General features: G+C 35.3%; 1 protein-coding gene across 2 annotated transcripts; it reads left to right on the plus strand.

Moving 5' to 3' along the window:
• Positions 1 to 1271: 1271 nt before the first annotated feature.
• Positions 1272 to 19679, plus strand: LOC147406609 (GDP-mannose transporter GONST1-like). 2 transcript variants are annotated; one of them, XM_086434741.1, is made up of 10 exons: positions 1272 to 1766; positions 4054 to 4224; positions 5467 to 5701; positions 5805 to 5944; positions 9790 to 9919; positions 11114 to 11212; positions 16898 to 17052; positions 18208 to 18324; positions 19089 to 19186; positions 19274 to 19679. In XM_086434741.1, the coding sequence occupies exons 1-10, from the start codon at positions 1756 to 1758 to the stop codon at positions 19330 to 19332; spliced, it is 1215 nt and encodes a 404-aa protein (XP_086290867.1). In that variant the 5' UTR covers positions 1272 to 1755; the 3' UTR covers positions 19333 to 19679. The 2 variants fall into 2 exon arrangements, with proteins under 2 accessions (XP_086290867.1, XP_086290868.1); XM_086434742.1 differs by lacking the exon at positions 1272 to 1766 and adding an exon at positions 3413 to 3935.
• Positions 19680 to 20242: the final 563 nt, after the last annotated feature.

A 20242-nucleotide genomic window follows, 5' to 3' on the forward strand; every position in this document is an offset into this window, starting at 1 on the left:
AATATTCAACAAAAGTTGGAGGTGGTTGGGAGATGATTTCCTCAAAGTTTTGAAAGAGTATTTTAGGTATTTCATCAAATAATACCTTAAAATATCCCCATTAATTTTAAAAAGTAGGTCTTAAACATTACATATTCTTTGTTAGGGGATATTTTGATAATTTTTTTTAAAACATAATGTATGGTTAGCTTAGGTTAAATATATGACTTCTCAAGTCCCTTTAAATGAATATTCACATGTATTATGTAAATCTTCATTTTATGTAGGCTTACTCGTGCCTACAAGACGGGCATCCTCTTTGGGAATACGATAAAATTTGAAAAGTATTATTGAATAAAGGGAGATGAGAGGAAAGAAAATTAAATTAAAAATAAAATTATTAAAAATAGGAAAAGATAAAAGGTGAAGAGAGAAGAGTAAAAGTAATCGTCGAGATATATTCTTTATGTGATATAAAATTTGAGATAAAGGAGTGAGGTCAATCGTTGTATTTTATTATATAGATATATATTATTAGAGAATTTTTCACTGGGGTGGTTCATGGGACAAACATTGTGTCAACATTTAGAACACCAATTTTTGTTGTATATGAGTTAAAAGTTTCGGAGTGGATCATAGAGATCAACCTCACTAAAAATCAGGTCATTCTGAAACTTGAAAGAGACCATCTACACTAAAATCAAGTCATTCTGAAACTTCTAACCCTATAAAAAATTATTTACAAAAAATCATTGTCATAAATATTGTCTCATGAATTTTCCCTTTTTTCACTATTCTTCAAAAAACGTGGACCATTGTATGCTAGTATCCGAGTAGCGAGATGTTTGATGAAGGGTAACCTTGTTTATTAGAGATTCTGATTCTATTTATTTAAAAAAAAAAGAAAGAAGAGAACCGAATCAAAATCAAGTCATCACGTTTTTAGACTATATTTGGTAACACTTCTAAAGTCTAAAGTCTGTAATTTACTTTTGTTTTTTTATTTCTGATTTGAAATTTTTGGATTCATTTAATGTTTTCCATCATTGATTCAAAACTTCTGGATTTCGATTCTGAAGTCTAAAATCTGAAATAAAATAGAGTTAAAGTTTTTGAAATCTGAATTTTAAAGGTGGATCATCTCCATCCAGACTTCAGAAGCATTACGAAACTCAAACTTTGTTTAGATGTGAAATAATGCTAATCGCTAAAATAGATTGTTTTTTTTTTAATGAAGAATAAAAAAAAACAGATTGATATTTTGTCCAATAAAATACGATAAACAATGGTGTCCTGAATGAAGCCAAAAGAAGGCTGAAGGAAGCACTAACCCCATTAAGCAAAAGCCTATCAGCAGGACCGCAGCACGCCATGGTCCTCATTTCATGAAGGGGCGCATTTTAGCGCAGCCACTCTCAATCGTTGGCATCAATAAATGGGTGAAAAAATGCCAAACTATTACCTAACGAAAGAAAGAAACACAAATATATACAAATCAATCAAATCCTAAACTCAGAATAATTTTGTATTTTTCTTCATCATTTCAGTCCATGTCAATTTAAATGTAGTGTCTCTCTCTCCTCTATATTTCTTCTAAGCTTCTTCTCTAATTCTCCTTCTCCAATCCCTTAAAGGGTCTCTCTAATCTCTCATTTTCTTTTTGTGTATTTTTCCTGTTGTGGGTAATCTCTTTTGAATCAGTTGTGAACGTCTGATTCAAAGATCTTTGTGGGTTTCCTTCACTCATGCACAGTTGTTGACCTTCGCTCAGCTTCAATGGGTTCAAGGTAAATTCTTTTTTCCTTTGATGGGTTGGTTTAATTTTGTCATTTGTGGTTTAGTTTTGCGAATCCATGAAAAACTGCAAATGGGTATGTGAGATTTCTCTGTTTGAATAATTTTAATTGCTTTGGTTATTAAATTTTTGCCACTTTTGGATATTGTGTCTCAACTGCCCGATGGATTGCTCTGCTTTGGTATGTGAAGTTTTGTAGAACTTTTCGTTTTTGATTTCTATTTTGAACATTTTGAGTCACAAAAGTCTTTTAATTTATAAGCCATGTTTTGAAGGCTGTTCTAGCATACCCAATAAGTTATTCAAACCTTAAGGTGATAGTGGCTAAGTTTGGGGAAGACTCCCTCGGTTGGGAGAGTGGTGAAGCTAAGAATCCTTATGGATGTGGTGTATGGAAAGGTATTCTTAAGGTTCTCCCTTACTTCAAAAAGAGGGTGGCTTTTAAGGTCAGGAGGGATGATAAGGTCAGAATTTGGGAGGATTCTTGGTGTGGTGAGGGCCCTTTGAAGGAAAGTTTCCCATCTTGTTTGCCATCTCAAGGAAGAAAAATCTTCCGATTACAAGAGTTTGCGGGGTGGATGTAGGAGGCTCGACTTGGGATTTGGGGTTTAGGAGGATGTTGAATGATTGGGAGTTGCCGGAGGTTTCTCAGTTGTTGGAGTGTCTTGACAGAGTTTCTGGAGAGACAGACGGGGAAGATTCGTGAATTTGGGTTACTAATAAGAATGGATTGTTCTCTACGAGAGAGTTTTATAATGAGTTAAGTAGGGGTGGGGATGTTGCCTTTCCCCATGAGGCGGTTTGGGGGCTTAGAGTGCCATCTAAGGTGGCCTTTCTTGTGTGGATTGCGGTTAAGGAATGAATTTTAACGCTTGATCAATTGCGAAGAAGTGGTTTCTGCGGCCCGAACTATTGTTGTATGTGCGGGCGTAACAAGGAGTCGGCTAATCATCTTCTTTTGCATTGTCCAGTAGCAAATGAGGTTTGGGATCATTTCTTGTTCTTGTTTGGTGTGGAAAGGTGTATGTTGGGTATGGTGAGAGATCTCTTGGTAGAGTGGTCTCAATTGGGGGAGAGCTTTCGTCTTCCCAAGAGGTGGCTTTTAACGCCATTCGCTGTTTCATGGGGCCTTTGGAAGGAAAGGAATGCTAGAACGTTTGAAGGGAAGTTTCTCTCAAGTTAAGATTTTTTTTTTTAGATCCTTGGGTTTCTTTATTTCTGGTGCAAAATCTTTAAGGAGTTTAAAGGGACCTTTTTTGAGGACTTCCTAGTCCGATGGGATTGCATTTGTAATCTGTTAGAGACGTAGCTTTGTGTTTGTTTCTTTTTCTTGCTTTTTGTTTCTGTTTTCCCCTTTGGTAGGTCATCTCTATCTGCCGCTTGTATTTGTTTTCATTCATCTATTAAAAAAAAAAAAAAAAACCCTTAAATCTCAACAGTGATCATGGTACATCTTTTTGATAGGTATTGATCATAAGATTTTGTTTGATTCCCTAATACTTTTTCCTTATCTTCTGTGAGGATTTACATCATTTATACAAAATAACTTATTGTTACAAGATTCATTTATGATGATATTCAGTATTCAATCTGTTATTTTCATATTGTTTCTGTTATTGTTTGTGGGTATTGTTGTTGTTCCTTGGGAAGTTAGATTAGTGGTCATTAATTTGAATGTGAAGGCGGGTTTTGAACCTGAGTTGTGGTATCTACACTCGCAAACTTTAGCCAACTTAGCAAGCTAGCACCTTCATTCCACAGAAAAACTTGAATCGACAAAATACTTTCATGTTGCCAATACTTTCATATTTTGATTTGATAAGGGATTATCTTTTTGCACTGTTGAAGGCTAGGAGCTTTTGGTGTATTGCTTAGGTTTTCATCAAGTAGTTTCAGAGCCAGTACCATGTCTTAGGTTCAAGTCTCGGAAGGGAAAAGGTCTATCTAGGGGCCTCAAAAGAAGGGTACCAACGTGAAAGCCGCCATGGGTGTCGGCTGCGGAGTATGGTGGTGTGTCATGACCACAAATAAATAATGGCTTAATTTGCGCATCTTGAAAGCTTGGTTGCTTTTAGTGTATCGATTAGGTTCTTGTGCAATTATAGATGATGATGATTTGTATGCCTAACCTTGTTGGTATTTTGGGAATTCTTCCTTTTTGGTAATCGTTCTCCTTATCATTTCCTCCTTTTGGATTGTAATCTTTTTGTTCTGGTTCTGCAATTTATAGTAGTCTGCAATAATGAATATTGAAGCTTGTCTATGCTTTTGTGTCCAAGAGTTATGCCATTAGGTGTTTCTCTAGATTCTCCCGATCCAGCTTTCGAGAGACACATGGACGATACAAGTAAGGTGGCTCGGAATGGGGAAAAAAGTAGCTTCATAAGTCGTGAACAAAATGGAATGCTAGACCAAGTTTCCAGTCCTCTAAGAAGAGAAGTGGTTAGCAGGCATGTTTTCTTCATTTAATCTCTACTGTTTCTTATTGTTCACTTATTTTTTATTTGACCCTGCATTTGTATATTCCATGGATTACTTTTCTTGTTATGCACATTCCCGCTCTTATTTAGCAGAAAACATTATTTTGGTATGTGATAGTATGTGAAAACATCAGAATTCTAAGGTGTTTTTTTTTTGAGGATTTTGTATTTAGGTGGGACTTTGTGTGCTGAGTAGGTTTCTTTTTTTCTTTTCTTCAGGTAGGTCACCTTGACTGCCTTATGCACTTTCTTCCTTTTTTGAAATCAAATTATAGTTGTAAAAAAATGGCTTATTCTTCCAGTCCAATAATTTTTCACTATCATTTGCATGAGATTTGTTTGCTCCGATGCAGAAATCCTGATTTTCAAATGGGTTCTTGATTCATGAAACTTGTGATTTTGTATGATTTTATGCATGCTTCACTTACTTTTTTGGCAATTCATATGATTCAAATAATAATTATTGCAGTGGAAGAGAAATGAGGCACCCAAATAACACTTCTTCATTGTTCCTATCCTCAGTCTCATTCATCTTAACCTCCTCTTCTTTTTGTTTTTATGTTCCTCTTTCTTCTTTTTGATTTTTCAGCATCTTGAGAGCACCTTGCAGAAAGTCCTTCCTATAAGAGGCTTCTAAATCTTCGAAACCCCACATTTTTCTATAGTTGTTAGCCCCATTTGTATGCTGGGAAAGCCCACTTTGGTGAGAACCAATAAAATCATTCTGGCCTTATCACAAGTAAAACACCTTATGGTGGCTGGAGGGGCTTGTTTGTTTGTCACGAGAAGTTTTTGAATCTATATCAGATGCTGAAACTTCTAGCAAGCTTTCTCATCTCTGACAAAACGGAAGAACAATCTATGTTGCAGCTGAAACAGTTTGAAAATGGAGAAAATGGTAGGAGGGTGATGAATTAGAAGAAATCTCATCCTAATAAGGAAACCTTTTCTTGATTATTTTTCAATACATGCACATCTGATAAAGTGTGTCATCCTCTCCAATTCAATTATTATTATTTTTTTTTTTAAAACATTTCCTTTATATGGCAAAGGAGTGATACAGTTTCTTTCCATATGCCATCTTTGTATTTTCTGTGGATTTTTATTGTTGTCATTTTGTTTGTTACCTTTTGTGGATTTCAAAATGATAATGTGATTGAATTACAGTGATTTGATTTCAAATTGATGTTGTTTCTGTTTTTTCTTGTATAGATCTCTTTCTGCAATGAAGGCTCCCAGCAATGACGAACTTGACTTGGAAGAAGGTGGTAAGGTGGAAAAGGAAAGAAATAAAACAATAGGCATCAGTAGGCTAGTGAAAATCCACAACCAAGCTGTAGTATCTGGCCTTGCATATTGCATCTCGTCCTGCAGTATGATACTCGTTAACAAGTTCGTCCTCTCCAGCTATGATTTTAATGCTGGGATATCGTTGATGCTCTACCAGGTGTGCTATTAGCCATATTCCTTATGAAAGGTAGTTTGTAGTTTTATATCTGGAAACATTTTGGGATAGCTAATGAGTTATGGGTACTGCTCTATGGATGCAGAATCTTGTCTCGGTGGTTATTGTTTCCACCTTGAGCTTTTTGGATATTATCTCAACGGAACCACTTACATGGAAATTGATAAAGGTGTGGTTGCCGGTTAATATTATATTTGTTGGGATGCTTACCACGAGCATTTTTAGGTATGAACTTTCTGTTTGGTAAGAGTAGTTTTTCTAATATCTTTTACCATCCACAGTATTGCTTTTAGTTGCCCCTCTCATATATACTTCCAAATCTATTTTCATCGAGTCAAGATTTCTTGTTCTCTAACCCTGATTTGGATGTATACCAAAGGAAAACTGCATCATCCAGAAAGTTCACGAAGATAATTGGCACTTGTTGATCCTTTCCATCCGTTTGAGAAAATTAGTGACAGACAGAGCCTGTTGCGTTCAATATCTTCTTCAGGAATACGTTTTAGAGGATTTCTCAGTTTGATTGAGATCCTGCATGGTGTAATGGTTGGGTGCAACTAGGTACTCATTCTTAATCCATAGGTTAAAGATACATGGTGTAGACCACAACCGAACTTCATTAGAATGCTGTGACTGATGAAGTCAACCATCTAGTGGAATACATTTCTCTCACCAAATAATAACATAGAAAAATCTTCACTTTGAAGAGAAAACAGCACTCCCTCAGAAAGGCTCTGTGGAACATCTAAGGGATTGACGTCAACGAAAATTTTCTATTAAAACAGTAATCATATAATACTGTTAACTCTTAAAAAAGCTCAATAACTTCATATCCCAAATACTGGGGTCAACAATATAAATTGTAGTTTGCCAGTCAACTCTATCTAGATCAATATCTACCATAAAGGCATGCATCTTCAGATGTTTTCTTACTACGTAAAGTATTATACCAATTGATAAAAAATCTTATTAGACAATAATTTTATCAGTCTCAAAACTCATGAAGTAAGAAAACTCAATAATCTCCACAAAAATCACTGTTGAGGTGACTATCCACCACCCCATGGCTAGAAAATATAAAATTGCTCCCAACTTAGAGGCACTGAATTTGAAAGTGATCACAACCCCTTGGATACATTTGATGGCCTCTCCCTGTTTTGGGGGTAGAAATGCTAGAAATACACTTGCTCACTGTAGGTAGCCTTGCCGGCACTGATGCATAAGGGATCAAATAATACAAAGGCGCATACGACACATCTGATAGCTATCAATGATGTTCTTGCTCGTGTGACCCATGTGAGCTCATTTGCCATCTCCGTCTCATGACTTCATCAACTTTGAGCCATGGAGCCTTCTACATGACACATGACATTTCCATGGTGCACTCATGTTGATTTGGCATGTTCATGTGGCATTATTACTTATCTTAGGAGTTAGGAAGATTCTAATTTGCATACGTGCTTCACGCTGACAAGTCGTGGGAAATTGTTCACTTTGGTAGCTGCATGTACCCTAGAGGAGTTTTTCTGTTAATTGTTTCGAAATCTAGGTTTCTCTTTTGAGGGGTTTTAGACTTCAAGACAACCTGAAAAGTGGGGTAAAATAATAAAATTCTAGCCCAACTGGAGTGTGTTGTTCTTGTTATTAAGCCCAAACCCAGCCCATTTTTAAGCCTCATACCACGGTCCAAAGGCCAGGAGCTCCAAACTGATATATTCAACCTGATTTGTGATCCACAAAATATTTTCCGACCTTTGAATGGACTAGGTTTTGACTTATTTTACTTGACTCTGCAGTCAAACAGATCCTATCCCCATTCTGTCCCATACCTGGAACCAAACATGCCTTGTTCCATACTCAATTATCCTCTACATGAAAATACAAAGTAAATAAATAAAAAAAAATGAAATGAAAATACAGAATCATGATTACTAGGAGTGGGCGTTTTTATGGGCCCACATCCCAAGAGCAATTGTCTAGTAGGATGGACGTCATACTGCAACAAAGAACACAAGTGCAAGTAGCTATAGTGGGAGTGCGAAAAAGAACCAAGGATCGGCAACAAAGAATTCCTGATGTATCTGATAATAACAAGATATCGAATCAAGAGACTGAATAAGAAGTTAGGAATCTCGAATGGAGGAAGAAATCAAAGGAAAAGTAATTGTCCTATTTAGATCGATTTCAAGGAACTTTTTGATTGAGGACATTGGAGGGTTCACATTGAAGTCACCTATTTCTAGAGGAAGCTTAATCCCGATGCATTCCATAACTGGCTTGGGGCCTAGTCGTTTAGATGGTCTAGGCAGCCAATGCAGGGTCTAACTGGGACCTAGGCTTAGCTTTTGACAACACTGACTGAATAGATAGCTCAATTGTTAATAAGATTCATGTTTTTGACACAGTAATTAGGATAAGGTGTGAATGAGGAGGAGGTAATGTGCAAACCAAGATTTGTACGATCTTTATTGATGGAGGCAGTAAAAGAGTTTATTTCAACCAATTTGTACTAAAAAGGTGCTGGATGAATGAAGGAAAAGTATCATATTACTTATATAAAATATATATTTAGATATATATATGCCTACGGCACAGGCATCCTCTCTCGGGTTAAGGGGTTAAAAGCGAAAAAAATAAAGTTGGTTGGTGTAGGGGTAGCAATCTTAATACAACCCGCGAACACGACTTGAAAACAACACAAAGGGTCCCACAAAATATAGTTTGATGGCAGGGTTAAGGGGATAAATGTGAAAAATATAAAGTTGAAAGGGTTTTATTAAAGAATTTTGAGGTTAAAGGGGGTAAAAGATGAAAAAAATAAAATAGGTTAAAAGGTGTAAAAGAGAAAATATAATAAAGTTAGAGGAGTGATAAAATTGAGGGGTAAAGAGAAAAAAACAATAAAGTGGTTAAAGTGGGTCCCACACAAAGGTTTGTGTCAAACAACTGTAGCAACTCAGTTGTGTTTATTATATATATAGATAATGGAGACATTAAGAGCTGTACCAACTATTGCAGTATTAAACTTATGGGCCTCACCATGAAACTGTGGGAAAGAGTGACTAAACAGGGTTAAGTCAAGAAACAAATATATCTGAAAACCAATTTGGTTTTATTTCAGGTAGATCAACCATCGAGGCAACTTTCTACTTCAGGTTTAATTCAGTTCCATGCGGGAGAGACGACATGAAGCCGACAATGGATATACTCATGTCTAGTATATAATTGTGCTTCAAAAATTTGGACTAAACTATATGCAAATCAGTAGGTACCATATGGGGATGTGTAAAGGGCTGTCTTTTGGTGAGGATGATCTTTTCACAATGGAGATCATCCTCACACAAAAAATCTGTGCATTCTGAAATTTCTGATCCCTTGAAAAATGGATTAAGTTAGTGATAGAAATGATTAAAATTAACAAGGCTCTGTTATGGATATTACGATCTCACACAAACTCAACTTTTGGTACATCTCTCCTTTCTCTTGACATGCACAAGTCTCCTACGCTCAATATGATTTTCATACAACCATGGAAGTCCTACACTTGATTTTCTGGCTTGGGTAAATCCATGACCAGTGCCATAATGCTCTTGAAAAAGTGACATTTTATGTTTTACACAATTATCTGACAGGTGAAGATGGATGTAGGGTCAAGTTTTTTATTATATATTTTAGGAGGGAAGGGGGGGGAGTTGTTCCAAAAATACATAAAATTCGCACATAATACATCGATTTGCTAAAAAGAACTTGCCCAGTATCTACGAACCTGGTTACTGTCAAGAAAGAAAGTCGGATTAATTCCTATTAGTACATGTCAAAAAGAAAACCAAATTATTGCTGCGAATTTTATTTGCTTAGGTTGCATCAACAATACTGTATTTGGTACTAATTCCTTACCCTTGAAAGGGTGATTTGCATTGTTGTGTGGTTAGAAGCATTTTTCACTTTGGAAATGCAATTCTGTTCCATTTTATTCTTCAATTCTAATTTCAAGTCTATATTCATAAGCATAAGAAACACGAATAATCATCTTTCTTATATCTCCTAATTGTGGTCCTTGTTCTTTGCAGTCTAAAGTTCATCAATGTTGCTATGGTAACAGTCTTGAAGAATGTTACAAATGTGATAACCGCCCTTGGCGAAATGTACCTTTTCAAGAAACACCATGAAAGCAGAGTCTGGGCTGCTTTGTTCTTAATGGTAATTTGAGTGACTGAAGTTAGATTCTTAGGATGTAGAATACACATAAATATTCTCTTGTTAGTTGCTGCGTGCTTGCATTTGTTAGCTTCATGTTTCCCTTGATTTTTGTTCCTTCATTAACTCTTCTTTAATATTTATGCTGGTTTTATATCTTTGTTGGGATTATGATTTCATTTAGTACCCGTGCTACTGTGTTTTCAAGTATACTAAACTCATCGGACAAAAAGTTTGCACATATTCAAGCAAATTCATGAGGCTTCATTTTTGTGGAAGAAGATAATAATAATGAAAATATGGGTTGTCCTTTAACTTTCACATGCTCGAAATGTATAGCCCATATGTCATGTACAATGCTTTCTTAGATTTTGGGACAGAAAAGCTAATATTTCATGGATGATTGCCCCTATATTAAGATGCAATATTTTCTTGTTCTGTATTTTAAGGAAACTAACAGCAGCCTTGACTGAGAATATGGCTTAAAATAGAGTTGAATGGAGAAATAGGATTCAGTTTCTCAATCCCCACGTTTGCAATGAAGTATAGAAATGCAATGTTGCTAACTCAGTAGTCTTATAACACGTAGTTGCCTTTTCAACATTGCATCATGAGCCACGAGAAATTTAATTCATCAGTGTGGCACTTGGCCTCCATGATTTATAGTTATTTTGCTGCACTGAAAGGAAAAGGACCGTGGACTATGGCTATATTGTTCTGAAAGTTGTCAACACCTCTACACGGAGGTATTGTGTAGGCTAATGTTCTATGGTAGAAAAAAAAAAACAAGTAGATATGCCTTTGGATTAGATATACCATTTATTATTTATTAACCTAATTCAAATACAGAATAAAGTAGAAAGAACTTTGAACATGATACTTGTAAATCATTTTCCATGACATAAAATTATACCTGATATATTACATCAACTCCCCTCAGGATGGGCATGCATATTGATTGTTCTGAGGTACCAATGATAAGTTGCAGAAAAATTACCATCATTCCCTTCAACTGATCTATTTATGCCACTTCGAATTTGTTGAACATTTCAAGCTTTATCTATAACAACACACTTTGTAGAGCTTTCCCACTAAGTGCTTCTTTACTCACTCCTTAGGATATTAAGTTTTGTATTTTTGTATCGCAACATGCCAGAAGTTGAGACAGACTGATTTGAGAAGTTTTGCTGTGTGCAGATTATTTCGGCTATTTCTGGAGGAATTACAGATCTCTCCTTTCATGCAATGGGTTATACATGGCAGATTATTAATTGCTTCTTGACAGCATCATATTCGGTAAGTACTTTAATTGATTTAGATGTCGTCAAGGTATTAACAATCGACATATTTCGAATATTTCGGTCAAAATATGTAGGTTTTGACCGCCACCGACACGAAATGAGTGTAACAATGTCTTTTTGTCAATATTTCGGTCGAAATCATTTTTATTTCGACCGAAATGTCAGTGAACAGTAGATTTTGACAGAAATAATAAAAAACGCAACAAAAATGTCAATATTTCGGTAGAAATCTTTTAAAATATCGAAATATTTTGCTTGAATTGAGAAAAAAGAGGGGGGAGGGGGTGAAGGTGCTTTCTAGTATCTTAATTCCAGTTTAAAAAACGAAAATTCTTCAAAAATAGATTTTTTTTTTTTTTTTTTGAAAAGAATTATCTTTTTTTTTTCTTCAGATTGCTGAGATTTTAATCTTTTAAGTAAAATAAAATAAAAATTACATGCCTAACTTTTATCGTTGCTGATGGATGAAAGAGAGAGAGAGATCATCGCGGCATTGAAGATTGGGATTGTTTCGTTGAAATCAAGAAACAGTGGAGAAGATTGGGTTTCTTATTCAAGAGAAGAGATGTGTTTCGTTGTGCTGAACTAAGAAGGTGTTATGGTGTAAAGAAACTAATATTTGCCACATGGAGAGTATTACTTGCAGTTAAAAAGCGTGGCAGCTTCAGTTTATCTAAGAGAACAAGTTAACAACACTGTTTTATGATGAGTAGGGATATGCTCTTAAATAATAAGTTTGTTAATTTCTTAAAAGATGCCATGCGTCCACTTAGTAAATCTTAAGAAACAGGTGGCCATTTTTTGACCTCATTTGTTAAAAAGTAAAATTTTAAAATTATTAAGGACTCATCACATTTTGGTAAATATTTGAGACAACCCCAATGTTTTTAAACAGATGACATGCCTGCCTTGAACTTGGTCTTCTCTAATATACTAGTAAAAAATGACAAATGCCCTCATATTCAACCTGTAATTAAAAGAAATTTTTTTATTTTGGCCAGGCTTTTTGGCAACAGCTATCAATGTTTAGTGCAACAATACAAATCTTTATTTTCACATTATATAAAATTTGTTTATTGTAGTTTGATGAATATTATTGTGTTTTCATGTATGATTTATCTTTTATGAAGTTTGAACACAATATTATGTGATATTTCCATCATTTCCATGAAATTGTATTTATTTCCACACAGCTCGAAATATTTCCATTTCCGAGCTGACCAAAATATTGATTGAAATCGAAATTTAATACCTTCGATGTCGTTATACTTGAAATTAGCCTTGGGATGTGAAAGGATATCACATCGAAATTGATGGTCTTGCTTTCTTGGAGTGTAGGCTTTCCTTGTCACTTGAAAATACCATTCTTCTTGTTTAATATCTTAGCAAGTTATTTTGATTACTAGAGAACTCATTATTTTATCATAATTTCTGTTACCTGGCTTCAAGTTCTTTTTTTATATGGAAATTTAATTGTTTTCTGCTAATCTCCTCATAGCTGAGTGGATTGCTTGAGTCCTAATATTATCGGGTCTTAAAGATTTTTTTTTCATTTGTTTTTATTCATATTCTCAGTAAGTCTTAGATTTTCTTTGCTGTATAATTGATGGGAGCTATGAAACAATGACATTCCATTTCTAAGATTTTTCCTTGTCAGAAATCATATTAGGCGTGCCTCACTCTTTACCAAAGTAAAGTCTTAGTTATTCAAATATTTTCCTTTTAGATGTTATATTTATATGATTTTAATTCATTTCAGGTTATCTAGATAGGTTATTTCTCTATTATATTTGTTTCATACATATTTCTATACTTATTCCTGGTCATACTCCCTATTCGTACTTTCGCTTGTGGGGTTCATATAGATATCATGCTGGACGATCCAACCATACAATGAATTGTCCAAACCTTGGATACAATCCTCACAAAATTGCAGTCCATTGAGTTTTCTAACCTCATGGAAACCTGACTTGAAGTTCAAAAATCTGATTGTTTGTTTAAACCATTATTTTTATTAAACTTTTCTATAGAGTTAGTAATGTTAGATTGGCCTGATTTTTTTTGTTATCATTTTCATCATGTTGAGCTTGATTCATTGTCTAGTTGGATCGTCCAATATGATATCTAAATGGGCACGCAAACAAATAGGAAGCAAGTCTCACTCTCACTCACACACACACAGAGGAAGTTCACATGGGATGCTTATGTTGCTTAAATACTCGTAGTGCTTATTTTGTACAAGTAATTGAAAATTTATTAAAAAGTTAAAATGGGTAGAGAAAATAACCATTGTTCTGGGTTTGGCGAAAAGTGGGTTCGATGGGTCATGAAGTGCATTTCTGCTCCCACTGTCTCGATCTTGGTTAATGGATCTCCAATGGGTTATTTCAGAAGTTTTAGGGGTCTTTGCCAAGGTGATCCGTTGTCCCCCTTTTTGTTTGTGATAGTTATGGAATTGTTGGGAAGGATGTTGTCCAAGGCGGTGGTCGAGGGGAAGCTTACTAGTTTTTCTACCAAGGTGGGAGGGCATATGATTTCTCATCTCCAATTTGCGGATGATACCTTAATTTTTTTGGATCATTCATCGAGATAATTGAACTTTTAGAGTGGTTTGTTAGGGTGTTTTGAGATATTTTCTAGAATTTCGATCAATTTTCGCAAGAGTAAGTTGTTTGGAGTAGGAGATGAGGAAAGGGTGGAGGTGGCGGCAGCCTTGCTAGGATTCCAGATGGGAGTTCTGCCATTCACATACTTGGGGTTTCCTTTGGGTATGGGTTACACTAGCAAGGAAATTTGGGAGCCAGTTCTTGAAAGGCTGAGAAAGAAACTAAGCTTTTTGAAAGTCAAGCTCTTATCCAAAGGGGGGAAAATTACTCTCATTAAAAGTGTTTTGGCTAGTATTCCCATTTACACTCTTTCGTTGTTCTCCCTGCCGAAATATGTGGAAGTGCAGTTAGATAGAATTTGTTGGGATTTATTATGGCACGGTAAAGAGGATTTAAGAAAACATCACTGGGTAAGTTGGAGAAAGTTATGCTTGCCTAAGAAGAATGGTGGCCTGGGTTTTCGTAACTTTGGTTACATGAATTCTGCTTTGTTGGGGAAGTGACTTTGGAGGTCTGGAGAGGAGGAAGATAGTCTTTAGAGGAAAGTAATTGTGGATAAATATGGAATGAAGGAGAATGGGTGGGAGAGTGGTCCGGCTAAAAGGGCATCGGGGTGTGGGGTGTGGAAAGGTATCCTTAGAAGACTCCCGCATCTTAAGAAAAAAGTGAAATGCAAGGTGGGGAGGGGGAGTAAGGTGAGATTTTGGGAGGATTGGTGGTGTTGGAACGATCCGCTTAAGGATCTCTTCCTGGATCTTTTTGCTTTGTCGTTGAAGAAGAATCAAGTCACCTCGTGTTTTAGAAGTTTTGATAATGGGGTGACTAATTGGGATTTTGGGTTTAGAAGATCTTTTAATGATTGGGAGATGGATAATATTGGGAAGCTAACTTCTTTGATGGAGAGCAGTAGCATGGAGAGCTCCTTGGAAGATCAGAGAGTGTGGGGAGGTACTAGGGATGAGAAATTTACGGTGAAGTCTTATATGATGGTATTGCTCCTAGTACAGTAATGTTTTTTTCCTTTCTCATTTGTCTGGGGTGGTAAGATTCCTCCGAAGATTTCGACTTTTGTTTGGATGGCGGCTTTAGGGAGACTTGCTACTATGGACTAGTTGATTAAAAGGGGTTTTATTTCGTTGAATCAGTGTTGTATGTGCAAATCTCAGGCGAAAACGGTGGACCACTTATTTATTCATTGTCGTGTGGCTCATCACATTTGGTCACATTTCTTATCTTTGTTTGGTATCGTGGGTTGTTTTCCCAAATTAGTCAAGTTGACTTTGGAGTCTTGGCTGTCGTGGGAGGATCTTTCTCGTTTTCTAAACGGATTCTCTGGTTCCTGGTTCCTTTCGCAATTTGTTGGGGAATTTGGAAACATCGCAATCAATGCATCTTTGAGGGGAAAGAGGTTACAATGGGAGGATTAGTTCTTGCTATTTTAGAGCTCCTTTTTTATTGGAATAAACTTTATGAGGAGTGTAAGGGGGTCTTCTTTGAAGATTTTATTGCAAGATGGGATAGGTTTTGTTCGTTGTCGTGAGAGTCTTCTGTTTGTTTTCTTTGTTGTTTGCCTATCTTTTATCTTGTTTCTTTTTCTATGTTTTGGGTTGGTCTTCTTGACCCCCCTCGTTTTTCCCTCTTTGAATAAAATTATTTTTATCGATAAAAAAAAAAAAAAAACCATCGTTCTTCTATGTGCATATTAGAAGTTAAAAAAAAAAAAAAAAAAAAACTTTCTAGTGAATTATAGCAAAATAAAAATAAAATTTTTAAATATAAAGAAAATATTTAATTGTGGATATCATTGTTAAGATCTTGACACGAGCTTTCTAACTGTGCTATTTTTGTCGTGAAACAACTTCTAGATTGGAAGTTATGGTCAATGCTTTTTAGACGCTAACGCGTGCAACTAGGCGCTCAGCTAGCCAATGCCTTGAGGTGTAAACCTCACATGTATAGTATTTTTAAAATAAATAATATAACATATATAAATAATTAAGAATGTTAAAGTTAAGATTAGCACCACATATTTCCAAATTTCTAGTTTCAAATTCGAAAGTTTAGTCCCTTACATTAATAATAATATAAAACATTAATATTTTATATTTAAATGAAAGAAACATTTAATGTTCAAATAATTGAAATTTTTTTTAGTAAGTTATTTATATATATTACAAAAATATAACTAAATACCATCTTTTCAATGACCCCTTTGCATAATACTAAATACTACAAAAATATATAAATCAATCAAATCAATTCTAGAACTTTATTTACATTTATATTTTATATTCGGATTTATTTTTAACTATGGTCCAATTATGTTGTGGGGTGGTAGCAACAAAGAAATAGAAGAAGACAAGAACACAAATAATAAGAGGAAAAAAGAGAAGAGATAAAATATATATCCAAAAATAGGGTAAAAAAAGAGTTAACTTGAGGTGTACGCCTTGGGCATAAGCCTCAAACACCTAAAAAACACTACTTGTTAACAAAAGAAAACTACTTTTAAGAGTGGGTGACACATGGGTAGATGCGGTTGAATACAATTAAGAACCTTCACAGTTTTATAATTTGACACAACTTAAGGATGTTTTGGGTTCCTTCTTTAACAAAACATTTTGAAAGATGTCAAAAACTGCCCTCATAAAATTACATAACTTCCCTGAATAATAATATTAACATTAGTTGATGGCATAGAGGCTTTTTAAGAAAAAGTGGCAAAGAAGCTTCATGATCACAAAGTTTGTTTGCTTTGTGATCTATTATTTGGTAGTGGATAACCTTATCTAATAACGATGTACTTATCTATGATGGTGTTGGCTTTTTGGGTTTGTGGGCATCAGTGTGTTTGTCACTTGGTACCTGTGTCATAAATCGACATGTGCGCTCCTGTTCTCGTTACATAGAGTGTGGGAATCTGTTTGTGAGCTGTGCCCCATTTTTATTTTGTGTCGTGTCCTTGTTACATAGGCTGGGTTCAAATGTTTACTAGCTGTGTCCCATTTTGTTGTAATTTTGTTATTTATTTATTTTTTACTTCGTTTCTGATGACTCTTTGTGTTTTTCTTCAGTTAACTCTACGGAGGGTCATGGATACAGCAAAGCAAGTCACTAAATCTGGAAACTTGAATGAGTTTTCAATGGTCCTGCTCAACAACATGCTTTCATTACCGTTGGGGATTTTACTTATTTTTGTGTTTAATGAAGTGGATTATTTATCCAAAACGTGAGTTCTTTTATGCTAATAATTTCTTTGGCTTTATTTTTCTTTCTATATTACTTTTCCCTTCTTTTGGCATAGCAAATATCAGTGTTTGATTTCTGTATAATCTGATACATTTGATTCTTCAAATAGGCAAAATTACTGTCAGAATCAACCTTGTTTCCATGTTCATGAAACAAAAGAAGGAAAAAACTTGATTCAAAACATGTTTTAAAAGTATTTATAATTAAAATTGAGAAAACTAATTCAGAGTTATTCAAAGGGATAGGCTAGTTTGTTATGGTGAGGAAAATTTCAGTGAAAGAAAGCCTGAACTGGGTTCTAATGTTAAACTTATGGTGCAACATTGACAACATTTTCCTAACTTTTAGAAACAATGTTGGTAGCTGCAATTTATGCTACCTTTGACTAAAAAGGGTAATTCATTACCATGGTGAAAATGTCTAACTAGTAAGTGATCATGAATGGCCTCCGCCTTTGTCAAGTTGTGTGGGTACTGCATTCGGTAACTCTTCTAAGCCACTTGAGTCGTATTGTAATTGAAGTTTCAGTGACCCATTTCATCTTTTATTTTTCGTTTTCCATGGCAATTCAGTTAATTTTTCAAAGATTTTCAGGTTCTTGTTGTGGGGTTTCCAAAAGTCTTCTTGGTGGTCAACTTGCTTTTTTTAGTTCATGTATGGGTACTGCATTCGGTAACTCTTCTAAGCCACTTGAGTCGTATTGTAATTGAAGTTTCAATGGCCCATTTCATCTTTTATTATTCGTTTTCCATGGCAATTCAGTTAATTTTTCAAAGATTTTCAGGTTCTTGTTGTGGGGTTTCCAAAAGTCTTCTTGGTGGTCAACTTGCTTTTTTTAGTTCTTTTTCTTCGTGAATCATCAATGCCGTCATTATCAGTTTCAGTGGGTTTCGTGGTTTGAAACCACAATCATCAAGTTAATTATAATCCTTACAAATTGCAAAGTGATATAATGATTAGTGGCTTAATTATGCTATATTTTTCTTAAATCTACAAAAAATGTGGTGATTTGTGAACATCATGTATTGAACCACTTGTGAACGAGAACACTTTTATTTATTTATTTTTTGTCTTAAAGTATTGTAATCTTGGGCATTTTCTTATTGGAACTCATCTTCCTGAAATGAATTGGCAGGCCACTTTTGAGGATGCCCATGTTCTGGTTGGTTGTGACATGTAGTGGATTTCTGGGTCTTGCAATCAGCTTCACGTCAATGTGGTTTCTTCATAATACAGGGGCTACTACATACAGGTAAGCTATACTCCAACCCCATTGACATTAAATTTAGAAGTGTTTGCCGCTATTGCCGTGATACTATTCTGATTTTTTTTCTTTTAAACTTGAACTTGGTAATGAGGAAGATATTCATGCTTTGTAGCCCGTCAAGTGCATTTCATGGATGAGGCATCATGGTAGTATGTTGTCTACTTAATAAAAGGATTCATGTAACAGAACTAAAGCAAGAAAAATACGATAAGCATGGCTTGTAAAAGGCATATAGCTACTCTCACAGCTCACATGCCTGCAAGTGAGACCTGCAATATTTGATGGGTAGAATCAAATGAATTTAAGGATTCATGGTTGAATGGGAAGATAATCTGCTTTCATCCAGTAATTATTAGATAATTGAAGACAGAATCTCAACTACAATCAGAAATTTGGAGAAAAATGGAAATTGTTTAATTCAACTTTTTAACTTTTTATTATTATTATAAGATAAAATATCATTTAGTACGAAGAGAAAAATACATGAGACCCTCCCTACAGGTCAAGGAGACCTACCCAGGCGAGGCTAAGTATTTGAAATAATGGTTTCAGAAAAATTCCAAATATTGGACTTCATTGCTATTGGGTCAATGTAGATCTCCTATTTTTTCCATCTTTTTGTAGCCTTTAAGATGGGGAAATTAATGAAAGATGATTGATGTCTGGGTTTTTCCCAGGAAGATTTGAATGTTCTTTAGCTTTCTTGAGTCTTGACAAGCTGATTATGGTTGATGATTTGCTTTCCGCAGCCTTGTAGGGTCTCTGAACAAGATTCCTCTATCCATTTTGGGGATAGTTCTTTTCAAAGTCCCCACTAGTTTGGAGAACTTCACAAGCATCCTTTTTGGTAAATTTCTCTCCATCAAACATGCTCATAAATTTGTCATCTCCTTTCACTCATCTCACAAACCACACTCTTGAATTGCACTTTCAGGTCTTTTGGCAGGAGTGTTCTTCGCAAAAGCAAAAATGTGGGAGAGGTCTCAGTCTTGAGATACAGAGAACTCATATATAAGGATTGGTTTGCAGTGGGGACCACAGTTTTGCTTTCCAGGTTAGCCGTATTTTGTCCCATTTAGGTAAACCAGTTGTACTTCTCCTCATAAAATGAAGAAATTGCCCATTTGGGTAGACAATTTGTTATCCCAAGGTTTCCTTGATTTAAAAGACGAGTACTGCCTGCATTTATTTCTTTTCTTCATTTTTATAATATCTTGAATATGTAGAAGCTTTTGTCATGATGAAACTTAATTTTTCCCTTGTATGCTCAATGTAAAGGATACTATACTTCATTATAAAATAAACACAAAAATTGGTTATTAACATCCACTTCAGCTCTATATCATTTGATGCCCATGATGTGTTATTTCTGGTGTGAGTATTCTTGGATTTGAGTTTTGGGTTCACTTCTCTGGGTTGATGGTGCACATTGTCGTCAATATGGGCCCTAGAATGCTAGGCATCCCCGTTGGACTGGTTACGTAGTAAACAACATTCAATTATGGCACTTGTAAAACCCAAAGAAATGCAGTGACGCCTCATAGATTGGTCACACAGCCCAATTTCACCTAGTCAAGGATTTTCTCAGCAGTGTTAATGTTGGATTTTAGCAGAGTAACAAGAACTCATCTTATAATGCTTCTATGGTTCCAGTCAATGATGACTGAGAGCCACAGATGGCCACTTTTTCCTTCTATTATGTAAGAGTCAAATTGAATCGCGGCTTACTTATAATTAGCATATTATTCTTAGATTTTTCAAATTTTTTAGTTTTTTTTATAGTTTTGTTTTGCTAGGCAAGCGAGATTAGTATTCAATAATTAGTAGGTAAAGGTGGGTATTTAGCCCTAGTAGTGACATCAATTCTCAGACTTCAACCAACTTAGCCAACTGACACCTTCAC

This window comes from Akebia trifoliata, chromosome 3, assembly GCF_017979445.1.
Source record: "Akebia trifoliata isolate Shusen 1 chromosome 3, ASM1797944v1, whole genome shotgun sequence".
Lineage (NCBI taxonomy): Eukaryota > Viridiplantae > Streptophyta > Magnoliopsida > Ranunculales > Lardizabalaceae > Akebia > Akebia trifoliata.